A 14,181-nucleotide genomic window follows, 5' to 3' on the forward strand; every position below is an offset into this window, starting at 1 on the left:
AGTGGGTCTTTTCATTTCATCTTTCTTGACCTTGGGTACTGCTTCCATTTTCTGCCTGTGTGACTTGTGCCTTCTACATATCCGCTGTTCTTCACCCATGACCCCTAAAATGCTGCCGTAGGAAAAACCATCCCTTTCAGGAAGTGTGTGACTGAAGTCTTTGCTCAGCATCTGTGTGGCCATCTGCAGAGCCCTGTATTATGAAACATCACAAGTGACAGGGATATGGCTTCCTCTTGTGCCATGTGCTACAGGTTTTGTCCTTGCAACCATTCAGGTCCTCTTCACAGTGTGGCTGCCTGTGGTGGCTCCACTGTCATAGACCATTCATGCATGATGTAAACCTTTGCCTGAAACTCATCTGCATGGGCACGCATACCCTTGGTCTCTTTGTTGCTGTCCACAGTGGGTTCATCTGCCTGTGAAAATTCTCCTCTTGATGGTCTCCTAGCTGGTCTTCATGTGCTCACTGAGGACCTGTAGCATGGAGGGGAGACACAAAGCTGTGTCCACCTGTGTCTCTCACATCACTGTGGTGGTCTTAGGATTGTGTCCTGCATATTTGTATATTTGCACCCAATCACCACCTTCTCCACTGATCGAGCTGTGTTGAAAATATCCTGCCATTCCTTTCTGGCCTGTCAGGTCTCTTTGGACAGGACTACTGGCAGCCTTATGTATCTATCCCTCCTTGAAGGTTGAGGCTCTCTTGTCCTGAGCTGCTTCTGCAATTTTTTCTTTACCTTTGTAATTTCCAAGTTTCAGTATATTCTGTCAAGGTGTTGACTTATTTTTATTGATTTTGAGTTTTATTGATTTATTGAGTTCTCTGTGCCTCTTGGACTTAAATGCCTGTTTCCTTCCCCTGATTAGGGAAGTTATCAGCTATAATTTGTTCAAATAAACCTTGTGCCCGCTTTTCCCACTCCTCTTCTTCTGGGACTCCCATAGTGTGGATATTGCTTTGCTTTATGGAATCACTGTGTTCCCTATGCCTTGTTCATGATCTGTTTTCTTTCCCTCTTCTTTTCAGCTTCCTTGTTTTCCATCATTTTATCTTCTATATCACTGATTCACTGTTTTGGTTTGTTCATCCTCGTTTTTATGGCCTCCACTTGGGACTGTATCTCAGTAATATCATTTTAAATTTTGGCCTGACTAGATTTTAATGCTTTTATCTATATGGTAAGGGATTCTCTAGTGTGTTCTGTGCTTTTTTCTAGCCCAGCTAGTAGGTTTATAATCATTGTTTAAATTCTAGTTCAGACGTCTTACTTATGTCTTTAGTGATTAAATCCCTGGCAGTGAGTATTGCCTCCTGTTCCCCCTTTTTGAGGTGAATTCCTCCATCTTGTCATTTTGTCTAGAAAAGAAAAGATGAAAGAAAAAACCCCAACAATAACAACTACAAAAAACAAACAAAAGACTAGATCCTGGGAGTGTTTTGGTCTGCTTGTTCAAAGAACTAGACTCCAAAATAAGAAAGAAGGTAAAGCAATAAAATGAAATACCATGAAACAATAAATAAATATCTATAAGGTATAGATAAAAATAAAATTAAAAAAGAAAAGAATTGAAAAAAATAAGAAAATAACTGAAAAAATAATACTAGAAGATTAAAGAATGAAAATACAAAGAATGTTATATACTGTTTTCCCCGAGCTGAAGCTTTGCAGCCTCTGTGATAGTAAACTTGGTGTGAGCAAGTTGTTTGTGCTGGTCTTCCAGGGGAGGCATCTGTTGCACTGATTCTCAGGTGGACTTGCTCTAATGGAAATGCTTCTCCAAGGCAGAGGGAGGCAGGGCTTGGTGTAAGCAGCTCTGCACTCCACTAGATGGCACTGTTTTGCTCCCGGAACCCTTTCAGCACTGATTGGTGGGGTGAATATGGCTGCACCCTCTCTCTGGCTCTGGAGCTAAAAATTCAGGTGCCCTTCCAGTGAACCCTCACAGAAAAGCAATCAATCACTTATCTTCCTGGTTTCCGTCAGAACTTTATGTTCATCTGGCCTACGACCAAGCATTTTTATTTCAGGCATGTGAGTGAGTTTCAATACTCCCAAGTTTTACGTACTCCTGGAGGGTGGAGCCAAGCTTTTCCTCCTGGGGGAGGGGTGGGATCTCTCATGCTTCTGCCTTTTGCTGGACCCATCCCTGGAAACTTGTCCCAGGTGCCACAGTTCGAAGTTTATGGCAATGCCCAGCAAAATGCCAGCACCTAGCCTCATTGTTCTCATGATGGCTTCCCCCGTCCTATGCCTGGGAACCCTGCCACACTCAGGCACCCCCATTCTTCTTGGGACACTGGGGATCCTGATACCATGTTGTCATGTCTGGGATTCTGCCCTGCTTCACCACCTGAGCACCTTTAAACCAGGCACATTCCCCACTGTAGCACACTTCTAAAAGTTCTAATTTTGCACTCCATTTGTTGTTGTTGTTTTTAATTAATTAATTAATTAATTAATTAATTAATAACGTATTATTTGTTTTGGGGTACAGGCCTGTGATTCACCAGTCTTGCACAATACATAGCACTCACCACAACACATACCCTCCCCAATGTCCATCACCCAGCCACCCCATCCCTCCCACCCCCCTCCACTCCAGCAACCCACAGTTTGTTTCCTGAGATTAAGAGTCTCTTATGGTTTGTCTCCCTCTCTGGTTTCATCTTGTTTCATTTTTTCCTCTCTTCCCCTATGTTCCTCTGCCTTGTTTCTCAAATTCCACGTATCAGTGAGATCACATGATAATTAGTCTTTCTCTGATTGATTTATTTTGCTTAGCATAATATCCTCTAGTTCCACCCATGTCATTGCAAATATCAAGATTTTATTTTTTGATGGCTGCATAATATTTCATTGTATATACCTACCACATCTTCTCTATCCATTCATCTGTCGATGGATATCTGGGCTCTTTCCATAGTTTGGCTATTGTAGACATTGCTGCTATAAACATTGGAGTGCAGGTGCCCCTTCGGATTACTACATTTGTATCTTTGGGGTAAATACCCAGTAGTGCAGTTTCTGGGTCATAGGGTAGCTCTACTTTCAACTTTTTGAGGAACCTCCATACTGTTTTCCAGAGTGGCTGCACCAGCTTGCATTCCCACCAACAGAATAAGAGGGGTCCCCTTTTTCCACATCCTCACTAACATGTGTCATTTCCTGACTTGTTAATTTTAGCCATTCTGAGGTGGTATCTCATTGTGGTTTTGATTTGTATTTCCCTGATGGTGAGTGATGTTGAATGTTTTTTCATGTGTTTGGTGGCCGTCTGTATGTCTTCTTTGGAGAAATGTCCGTTCATGTCTTCTGGCCATTTCTTGATTGGATAATTTTTCCTTGGTTGTTGAGTTTGATAAGTTCTTTATAGATTTTGGACACTAGCCCTTTATGTGATATGTCATTTGCAAATATCTTCTCTCATTCCCTCAGTTGTCTTTTGGTTTTGTTGACTGTTTCTTTTGCTTGCAGATGCTTTTTATCTTTTTTTTTTTTTCTCAGATGCTTTTTATCTTGATGAAGTCCCAGTAGTTCATTTTTTGCCCTTGCTTCCCTTCCACTTCTTATAATACTTTGCAGTAGCCTCGTTAAGTGAGGTCCCTACCTCAGCTTTATCACACTGGATTCAAGTCTCCACACCTACCTTCCAAACAGTGGTCACTTTTCTACTTGTAGAAGTGCAGCATTTGTTTTCTCAGATCCCTAATTGATTTCTTGCGTGTTCAAAATGATTTGATGACTACCTAGTTGTATTTGAGGAACGAGACAAACTTAGGTTCCCCTACTCCTCCTCCATCTTAATTCCTCTCCCTTACATACACATTTAAATGGCTTTTTGTACTAAGGAAAATGCACGACATGGCGGGAGAAACATATTTTCTCTCCCAAGGGGTAAAGCCAGGTGGCAGATTAAGGAAGTGGTTATCAGCTCAACATAAAGAAAAACTCTCATTCCTGAAAGAGTAGAACTTAAATTTTCCCACCACACACACACACACACACACACACACACGTGACACAATGCAGGTGTTAGCTAAGTTACAGTGGTGATCATTTTGCAGTATATAAATGTATCAAATTAACAGGTTGTACACTTCAACTTACAATATGTTATATGTCAATTATTTCTCAATAAAACTAGAAAATATTTCTGAATCCCTGTTCTCTGAAAGTATTCCCTCAAGGATTCCTCACTCCTTGTTTTAAACAACAGATCCCAAGGTGTTTTAATTGAAACTGTATATATTTATATGGAAACATACACACACATACACATAGATATATATCTTATAAACATGTGATATAAAAATATAAATTATGCACAATAAATATAAATGTTAAAGCATATTTTAAAATAAATATATGAAATGTAATATATTATTATTTTAAAAATTCTTTATTTAAATTCACTTCATTTAACATATACTGTATTATTAGTTCCAGGGTAGAATTCAGTGATTCATTAGTTGCATATAATACCTAGTGCTCATTACATCAAGTGCCCCCTTAATGCCCATCACCCATTACACCCCACCCCTGCCCCCCTCCCCTCCAGCAACCCTCAGTTTGTTTCCTAGAGTTAAGAGTCTCTTATAGGCAAACAGATACATCTAAGGAGAGGTCGTACTACGTGGATCATCTTTTCAAAACCGTTTTGTGACTCCATAACTCACACAGAGAAAACTCCAAACCTTTCTAATCTTAAGGCATCTGACCTCATTTTGACTGCTCTCTGCTCCAGCCACAGTGGTCTCCTCACCCCTCCTTGAACACAAGACATGCTCCTGCCTTAGTGCGTGTGCACTAGATGTACCCGTACCTGGAAAGAACTTCCCCCAGACATCCTCTTAAATAATTCCTTCATGTCCTTCAGATCTCTCAGAGGTCACCTTCTCAGTGATACTCACAGTAACCACCACAGCAAAGTAGCCATCTTCCCTGTCTCCACACAGGTACACTCTGGGTCATCTTGTTCCACGCACTTCCCAACTTCTAACATACACACTTCCCTCATTCACTAGCATACAGTCTACCCCTACCTGCCAGAACATGTGCCCCACAAGGTGGGCAGATTGAGCCTCTTTTTAGTTCACTGAGGTATCCTAGATGTTAAAGTAGTGCTCCTATATCTGACAGTTGCTAGTTGAATGAATGAGCAGTATAGTGACCCTCTCTCTTCTAGATGAGCCTCAGGTCACAGCTGTTTGTGGAAGCTACCACTTTTCTCCCCATTGCTGGTCTCCCCTGTCCACCCCCATTGCCTCTATTGCACACCACACCTGCACGCACAGGAAACAATTATAGCTCTTCAGAAAAGTTGTACCTAGGCTTACGGATCATATATTCGAGATAGACGTGAATTCAAATTAGACACTGCTTTATCACTGTATGAATTAGGAGCGGAACCAGGACTAGGATCACGAGATCTATGGGCAGAGGGGCAGGTAGGTGAGCAGAGAAGACAAAAGCTAACTGAAATTAAATAAAGACGAGAAATGATCAGATCCTTTCTCTCACTCCAGAATCTGCATTTTAAAAAAGATGAGGAAAAGATGGAAAGAATGATCCAGAACAGACCTAGAAGGAGGAGAAGAGATGAATGAGTCTGAAAATTTATACTGTGATACCACAGAGACTTCTGTGTGCAGAGGCTCACTGGGCTTTGTGGGAACAATGGGAGGCCATAGGACTCCCATGACTGTCACAGACTCGGGAACACCAGAGGAAAATGAGACCAAAACTCATACACAAGAATAAGAATAGGTCTAATTCTCTATAAAAACAAAGAAAAAAAAAAAACCACCCAAATTTGGGGGCTCAGGGCCTGATCCAAGCCAGAGCCTAGGCTGACCTGTCACAGGAAGCTCTTAATGCCCATGGCCTAGAGACAGGTGATGTCTGAGTCCCTGTGATCACAAGTCCTGGTGGGACAAGGTTCCACTGATGGGACTAGGGAATAGCAAAGATGACTCAATTGAGAAGTGACCATGTTAAAGCCCACAATGCACCGAGTACTAACCAGGCACAGTTCTGTCCACACTTGGCTGCTCACAGCCTCTCCTGTCCTACCTACCACAGACTGCACAGCAATTTGGCAGATTCTGGAAGGTTCTCAGTGCTTCCATTGATTTCCTATCTCAACTTTAGGAGTCTTCTCCTTTATTACCACACTAGTCCTATATGACAAGAATAGAAAAAACAAATTCATATCCAGATTTTCAATAGAGAAGTAAAATATTACTTCTCAGGCAAACATGAAGTAAAGACAGGGAGGGATGGGGATGACCCAATCCCGTCTCTGCTAGAACAGGAAAGCATGTCAGGGAAGAGAACACAGGTTAGTTTGGGAAGGGGTCATGTAGGGTATCACGTAAGGTAAGGTTGGACCAGTCTCCCCACCTCCTCGTATTATGCTAATAGGAACATATACATATTCTGACACCTTTAGCAGATAGAGATGTCGGGGGCTCTTGATGTCAAAAAAGTGAGAGTGTAAATAAATCTTGCATCACTCAGTCCCCTACAAGGCAGCTGGCTCACACTGTGAAAGAAAATAATCATGAACAAATTCAGGTCAATCATGGAAGTGTTGACATCTCCACAGCCCACCACATGCTTACAATGTCCCACTCAAAGAATCCTCATAACCCAGTCATGTCTCCTCTGCCCCAACCCCTCCCCACTTCAGGCCCTCCAGGGTCTCCCCTTTATGAGTCTTGGGAGACACCTCAGAGCCCTGCACTGTCACTGCCTGGGGTAGAAAAAACAGGATGTGGTCAGAACCCACAAGAGATGAGACTAAAGGAGGAGCTATGGGGTGGCTGATTTCCCCCATGGGGTCCCATCTACACTATCCCAGGGTCTCAAAGATCACTCCCTACATACTTACTTTCAGCCTGTGAGTAGCTCCCTCCTTTTCCACCTGTGGGAAGAAACTATCATGTCAGAGGCCAGGGAGAAGGCTGGACTATGGTATCCAGAGGAATACCCGAGTCCTCTACCAAAATGAAGTTTCCAGAACTATTAACTGAAGACTCATGGCTGATTTAGAAAACAGGAAGAAAGGATACGTAGGGGCACTGGACTGTCTACCTGGAGGTCAGCTGCTGGGGATCAGGTCCCCAACACCAGAATAAAAGTGAAAAATTTGTCCTTCATTTGCACAAGTCTTTACTAAGGAGTGAGGGCTAGCAATTGGTTCCAGAGTGGCCAAGCACATGTATATAGATGGTACTTCTCATTAACAAGGCAGGACAAGCTTCTACCAAGGGCTTAAAACCTCCCAGTGGAACAGGAAAACTCAGATTCCCCCCACTCCCTTCTCTACCTGTGTGCTTCTTCCTCCACATCGTAGCTCCAACCACCACAGCTCCGGTGACCACAAGGAGAACCAGGCCAGCAATGATGCCCATGATGGGGATGGTGGGCTGAGGAGGTGGCTCTGGGAAGGGAAGGGAAGGGAAGGTGAGGGCCCCAGACCTCAGGCTTGAGTCATGACCTCACAGATGTTCTGCTGCAGACCTACTTTCTCTGAAAAGAGGCTCCACCCCAAGCCCCTCCTTACCCCATCTCAAGGTGAGGGGCTCGGGCAGTCCCTTGTGCTGTATATGGCATGTATATCTCTGCTCCTCTCCAGAAGGTACCACCACAGCTGCCCACTTCTGGAAGGTCCCATCTCCTGCAGGCCTGGTCTCCACAGACTCTATGTTCTGGTTCTGGTCTTCCCCATCTCGCTGCCAGGTCAGGGTGATTTCCGCAGGGTAGAACCCCAGAGCCGAGCACCTCAGGGTGACCTCATGGTCAGAGATGGGATGGCGGGTCACTTGTCTTTTGGGGGATTCTGAGGAAGAAGAATCAGGAAATCCACACTTTTGGTTACCTTGTCAGATCACTACAGCAGCACTTGTGACCATTCTAAGGATGGAAAGGACAATTGGTTTAGAAGGAAAAAGCACAAAACCCTGACACCAGCTTAGTACAGGGGATCTGGAATAATGCTTTAGAATCAAGGAGAGATCCCAGGACAAGACAGTACAGGTCTCGAGTGGGGAGCACACTAGGGTCCTGACTGCAGTGGAGGGTCAATGACTCAAAACCTGAAGTCAGACCTCCAAAGCTGTTCTCAGATTGAGAACAAGGCCTTGAGAGGGAAAATCAGGGTTCACAAGGTGGCTGCCAGGATGGAAGGGAGCTGCTGATGGGTTATTTCAGGTATGGTCTCCACCTGCCTCCAGGGAGAGACTGGATTCCTCAATTGTTCTTCAGAGAAAAGCAGCCCTCTAGGGGAGCCACTCTCTAGTGGGAATATGAACTCCAAGAGGAATCTCCTTCTCCCCTCCCACGGAAGGGGCGGTATTCTGACACTGAGTCCATTCTCCCTTCCCTGTGGAAAGCCAGCCCCAGTGGAGTGGGGATCCGGGAGGTCGCTGGTACCTGAGCGCTGCAGCGTTTCCTTCCCATTCTTCAGGTGCCTGCGGAGCCACTCCATGCACGAGCCCTCCAGGTAGTTCCTACTCCTCTCGGCTACACCAGATGCCTCCCACATGCGTCTGGTGATCTGCGCCTCTGAGTTCGCCGCGGTCCAGGAGCGCAGGTCCTCATTCAGGGTGATGTAATCCGCGCCATCATAGGCGTTACGAAAGTACCCGCGAAGGAAGCGTCCATCAGGCCCCATGTCGCAGCCAATCATACTCTGGAAGGTGTGAGACCCTGGCCCCGCCCCACCACGGGTCATCATGAAAGCCTAAACTTAAAACCCAGTAGCGGCCCCAGCGGCTCTTCCCTGCTCTGAGGACAGGTGAAAACCGCAGCCTCGGGGTGGCTCTTGGCCCCAGACATTCGGGGTGACCTCGGCCCGTCCGTGAGAGTGGGGATCGTGACCTGGGCCCGAGCCCACGTCGCTCACCTTCCTCGCTCTGGTTGTAGTAGCCGCGCACTTCGTTCAGCCTCCCTCGGAGAATGTGTGTGCAGGTCCTGGTGTTCTGCGTCTTCCAGTCCCAAAACTCCGGCCCCTCCTGCTCCAACCACGGCGCCCGCAGCTCAGCCCTCGGACTCGCGCCGTCGCTGTCGAACCGCACGAACTGCGTGTCGTCCACATAGCCGACCTCCAAGTACCGGGGCTCCGCGCTGCCAGGTCGGGATATGACCGTGCGGAAATACCTGAGGGAATGGAAGCCTGCGGGCGCGGAGGGGGTGAGACACCGCTCCACCCTCCTCCTGGCGCGGCACGGGGCCCAGTGGATTCGGCGCGCAGGAGAGGGGGATGGGGCTTGTGCAGCGGAAAAGGGGCAGTCGTGGGAGAAGAGTCGGGACCACGGTGTGGGCGAGGCGGAGGTGAGTGCTCTAGGTCCCAGGCGGCGGAGCAGCGCTTGGGTGGGTCCGGAAGCCTTCTCCCTCCTCCCACGCTGCCGAGATTTCTCTCCCGACCCCGCACTCACCAGCGCTGGTCTCAGTCAGGGTCAGGGCCCCCGACAGTAGCAGCAGGAAGAGGGTTCGGGGATGGCTGACCGCCATCCACATGTTCTGGGAAGAAGCTGAGTCGCCCGGGGTCCAGAGAAAATACTGTAAGCGGGGAGCACGATGACGCTGATTGGCTTCTCTAGAAACCCGACACCCAATGGGAGTGCGACCTGGGGTCGCGTCATGAGTATCCCGGCAGGAGGACCTGACTGGCTGTGAGCGGGAGAAGTGAAAGCAGGGGAGATGGGGACTCCCCAGCACTGGGCTTCCCTGACCCAGACACCGCCCTTGCGCCAGGACCCTGAGAGACAGCCCCAGGGATTTGTGACTTCGTCCTGACCCCTCTTCTCCTGCACGGAATGCTCTTGTCACATCATCTCACGGCTGAGTCAGTGAGTCTCAAACATTTTGTTTTCAGGATATCTGTACAGTCTTAAGAATTAGTGAGGACTTCCATGGGGAGCCTGGGTGGCATAGCGGTTAAGCGTCTGCCTTCGGCTCAGGGCGTGATCCCGGCGTTATGGGATCGAGCCCCACATCAGGCTCCTCCGCTAGGAGCCTGCTTCTTCCTCTCCCACTCCCCCTGCTTGTGTTCCCCCTCTCGCTGGCTGTCTCTGTCTCTGTCAAATAAATAAATAAAATCTTAAAAAAAAAAAAAAAGAATTAGGACTTCCAAGGATAATTTTGTGTATGTGGGTTATATCTATCAATATTTACCATATTAGGAATAAAACGGGTTTTAAAATTTTTTCGTGAGCTCATTTTGAATGAACAAAATTGTTTTTGTGAAAAATAACTGTTTCCCCCCAAAAGCAAGGTAAGGAGAAATTGGATCTTTGTAATATTGCATTTTTGCAAGTCTCCTTTTTATCTGTCACATTAGAAGACTGCTGGACATTCATATTTGCTTTTTTTCTTTCTCAAATTTTTATTTAAATCCTAGTTAACGTGTAGTGTAATACTGGTTTCAGAAGTAGAATTTACTGACTCATCATGTACACACAACACTCAGTGCTCATCATAACAAATTCTCTCCTTAGTGCCCATCATTCATTTAGCCCATCCCCCCACTCACCTCCCTCCATCAACCCTCAGTTTGTTCTCTATTCTTGAGTCTCTTATGATTTGCTTCCTTCTCTCTTTTTTTTCCTGTATATATATATATATACTTTAATGTCTGTCTATGTCTTCTGTGCATTTCCTGACCAGAGTTTTTAGGTTTTTTTTGGCATTAAGTTTGATAAGTTCTTTATAGATTTTGGATACTAGCCCTTTATCTGATAAGACATTTGCAAAGATCTTCTTCCATTCCATAGGTTGCCTTTTAGTTTTGATTGTTTCCTTTCCTGTGCAAAAGCTTTTTATCCTGATGAAGTCCCAATAGTTCATTTTTGCTTTTGTTTCTCTTGACTCTGGAGACATATCTAGCAAGAAGTTGCTGCATCGGAAATCACAGAGGTTCCTGCCTACATTCCTTTCTAGGATTTTAATGGATTCCTGTCTCGCATTTAGGTCTTTCATCCATTTTGGGTTTATTTTTGTGTATGGTGTAAGAAAGTGGTCCAGTTTCATTCTTCTGCCTGTGGCTGTCAAATTTTCCCAAACAGTATTTGTTGAAGAGACGGTCTTTTTTTTTTTTTTTTTCCTTTGGATATTCTTTCCTGATTTGTCAAAGATTAGTTGACCATAGAGTTGAGGGTCCGTTTCTGGGTTCTCTATTCTGTTCCATTCATCAATGTGTCTGTTTTTGTGCCAGTGTCATACTGTCTTGATGATTACAGCTTTGTAATACCACTTGAAGTTAGGAATTGTGATGCCTCTAGCTTTGGTTTTCTTTTTCAATATTCTTTTGGCTATTCGGGGTCTTTTGTGGTTCCATAGAGATTTCAGGATTGTTTGTTCCAGCTCTATGAAAAATGCTGATGGTATTTTGATAGGGATTGCATTGAATGTGTAAATTGCTTGGAGTAGCATGGACATTTTAACAATATTTGTTCTTCCAATCCATGAGTATGGAGTATTTTTTCTATTAAATTATGTCATCTTCAATTTTTTTCATAAATGTTCTCTAGTTTTCAGAGTAAAGATCTTTTACCTTTTTGATTGGGTTTATGCATAGGTATCTTATGGATTTGGGTATGATCGTAAATAGGATCAATTCCTTGATTTCTCTTTCTGCTACTTCATTTTTAGTGTATAGATATGCAACTGACTACTGTGCCTTGATTTTATATCTTGTGACTTTGCTGCATTCCTCCTTCAGTTGTAGCAATTTTTTGGTGGAGTCGTTGGTTTTTCTACATAGAATATCATGTCATCTGTGAAGAGTGAGTGTTTGACTTCTTATTTGCTGATTTTGATGCCTTTTATTTTTGTTGTATGATTGCTGAGGCTAGGACTTCCAGCAGTGTGTTGAACAATAGTGGTGAGAGTGGACATCCCTGTCCTATTCCTGGCCTTAGGGGATAAGCTCTCAGTTTATCCCTGCTCAAGATGATATTCGCTTTGGGTCTTTCATGTATGGCTTTTATGGTGTTCAGGTATGTTTCCTCTATCCTTACATGGTGGAGGGTTTTTATCGAGTAAGAATGCTGTATTTTGTGAAATGCTTTTTCTGTATCTATTGAGAGAATCATATAGTCCTTATCCTTTCTTTTATTAATGTGGCGTATCACTTTGATTGATTTGCAAATATTGAATGACCATTGCAGCCCAGGAATAAATTGCACTTGGTTGTGGTGAATAATCCTTTCAATGCACTGTTGCATCCTATTAGCTAGTATCTTGGTGAGAATTTTTGCATCCATGTTCATCAGGGATATTCGTTTGTAATTCTCTCTTTTAGAGGGGTCTTTGTCTGCTTTTGGATCAAGGAAATGGTGGCCTCATAGAATGAGCTTGGAAGTTCTCTTTTCTTTTTTTCTTTTCTTTTCTTTTCTTTTCTTTTCTTTTCTTTTCTTTTCTTTTCTTTTCTTTTCTTTTCTTTCCTTTCCTTTCCTTTCCTTTCCTTTCCTTTCCTTTCCTTTCCTTTTCTTCTTTCTTCCTTTCTTTGTTTCTTTCTTTCTTTCTTTCGCAGATTCAGAAGAATAGATATTAATTCTTCTTTAAATGTTTTGTAGAATTCCTCCGGGAAACCATCTGGGCCTGAACTCTTGTGTGTTGGGAGATTTTTGATTACTGATTCAATTTCTTTGCTGGCTATGGGTCTGTTCAGGTTTTCTATTTCTTCCTGTTTCAGTTTTGGTCGTTTATGTGTTTCAAGGAATTTATCCATTTCTTCCAGAATGCCTAATTGATTGGCATATAATTGCTCATAATATTCTCTTATAATTTTTTGTATTTCTTTGGTGTTGTTTGTGAGATCTCCTCTTTTATTCATGATTATATATTTTTTGGGTCTTTTCTCTTTTCTTTTTGATAAGTCTGGCTAGGGGTTTATCAATCTGATTATTCTTTCAAAGAACCACCTCCTAGTTTTGTTGATGTGTTCTAATGGTTTATTTTTTTTTTTTTTGTTTGTTTGTTTTGTTTTGGTTTGGTTTCTATATGATTAACTTCTGCTCTAATCTTTATTATTTCTCTTCTCCTGCTGAATTTAGGTCTCCCCCCCCCCCCCCGTTATTTTTCTAGATCCTTTAGGTGTAAGGTTAGGTTGTGTATTTGAGACTTTTCTTGCTTCTTGAGGAAGTCCTGTATTGCTATATACTTCCCTCTTAGGACCACCTTTGCTGCATCCCAAAGGTTTTGAACTGTCTTGTTTTCAGTTTCATTTGCTTCCCTGTATTTTTTAAATTCTTCTTTAATTTCCTGGTTGACCTATTCATTCTTCGGTAGGATCTTCTTTAACCTCCATGTATTTGTGGTCCTTCCAAATTTCTTCTTGTGATTGACTTCAAGTTTCATAGCATTATGGCCAGTATGTGATCTATTTTGAAGAATGTTTCATGTGCACTTGAAAAGAATGTGTATTCTGCTGCTTTAGGATGAAATGCTCTGAATATATCTGTGAAGTCCATCTTGTCCAGTGTGTCATTTAAAGCCCTTGTTTTCTTGTTGATCTTCTGCTTAGATGATCTGTCCATTGCTGTGAGTGGGGTGTTAAAGTCCCCTACTATTATTGTATCATTAGCAATGAGTTTCTTTAATTTTTGTTATTAATCTGTTTATATATTTGGCTGCTCCCAAGTTGAGGGCATAGATATTTAGAGTTGTTACATCTTGTTGGAAATCCCGTTTATTATGATATAATGTCCTTCTTCTCTTGTTACAGTTTTGGCTTAAAATCTGGTTTGTCTGATATAAATATGGGTATTCCAGCTTTCTTTTCATGTCTGTTAGCATGTAAATGGTTCTGTGCCTCTTTGCTTTGAATCTGGAGGTGTCTTTGGGTCTAAAATGAATCTCTTGTACACAGCATATAGATGGTTTTTGTGTGTGTGTGTGTTTTTTAATCCATTCTGATACCCTATATCTTTTTTTTGGAGCATTTACTCCATTTACATTCAGAGTAATTATTGATAGGTATGTATAATGCCATTTTATTACTTGATTTGTCATGGTTTCTGGAAATTTCTTCTGTTCCTCTACTTTTTTGTCACTTTTGGTCTTTCTTTCCCAGTCAAGTGTCTCCTTTAATATTTCTCACATGCTGGTTTAGTGGTCATTAACTCCTTTGGTGTTTGTCTGGGAAACTCTTTATCTCTTCTTCTGT

General features: G+C 43.4%; 1 protein-coding gene across 1 annotated transcript; it reads right to left on the bottom strand.

Moving 5' to 3' along the window:
* Positions 1-4,391: 4,391 nt before the first annotated feature.
* Positions 4,392-9,576, bottom strand: LOC113243878 (class I histocompatibility antigen, Gogo-OKO alpha chain). The gene is made up of 7 exons (XM_048217695.2): positions 9,449-9,576; positions 8,917-9,186; positions 8,445-8,720; positions 7,576-7,851; positions 7,339-7,452; positions 6,901-6,933; positions 4,392-6,552 (listed from the first exon to the last, which is right to left on the bottom strand). The coding sequence occupies exons 1-7, from the start codon at positions 9,528-9,530 to the stop codon at positions 6,548-6,550; spliced, it is 1,056 nt and encodes a 351-aa protein (XP_048073652.1). The 5' UTR covers positions 9,531-9,576; the 3' UTR covers positions 4,392-6,547.
* Positions 9,577-14,181: the final 4,605 nt, after the last annotated feature.

The sequence above is a fragment of the Ursus arctos genome, unplaced genomic scaffold (assembly GCF_023065955.2).
Source record: "Ursus arctos isolate Adak ecotype North America unplaced genomic scaffold, UrsArc2.0 scaffold_23, whole genome shotgun sequence".
NCBI classification, from domain to species: Eukaryota; Metazoa; Chordata; class Mammalia; order Carnivora; family Ursidae; genus Ursus; species Ursus arctos.

What these genes read in the sequence shown, in the direction of transcription:
- LOC113243878 (XM_048217695.2), bottom strand. Translation starts at nt 9,530, where the DNA reads ATGTGGATGGCGGTCAGCCATCCCCGAACCCTCTTCCTGCTGCTACTG. An exon ending in CCTGACTGAGACCAGCGCTG is followed by an intron (nt 9,187 to 9,448) that starts GTGAGTGCGGGG and finishes CCGCGCCCGCAG; the next exon opens with GCTTCCATTCCCTCAGGTAT. An exon ending in GGAAACGCTGCAGCGCTCAG is followed by an intron (nt 7,852 to 8,444) that starts GTACCAGCGACC and finishes CTTCTTCCTCAG; the next exon opens with AATCCCCCAAAAGACAAGTG.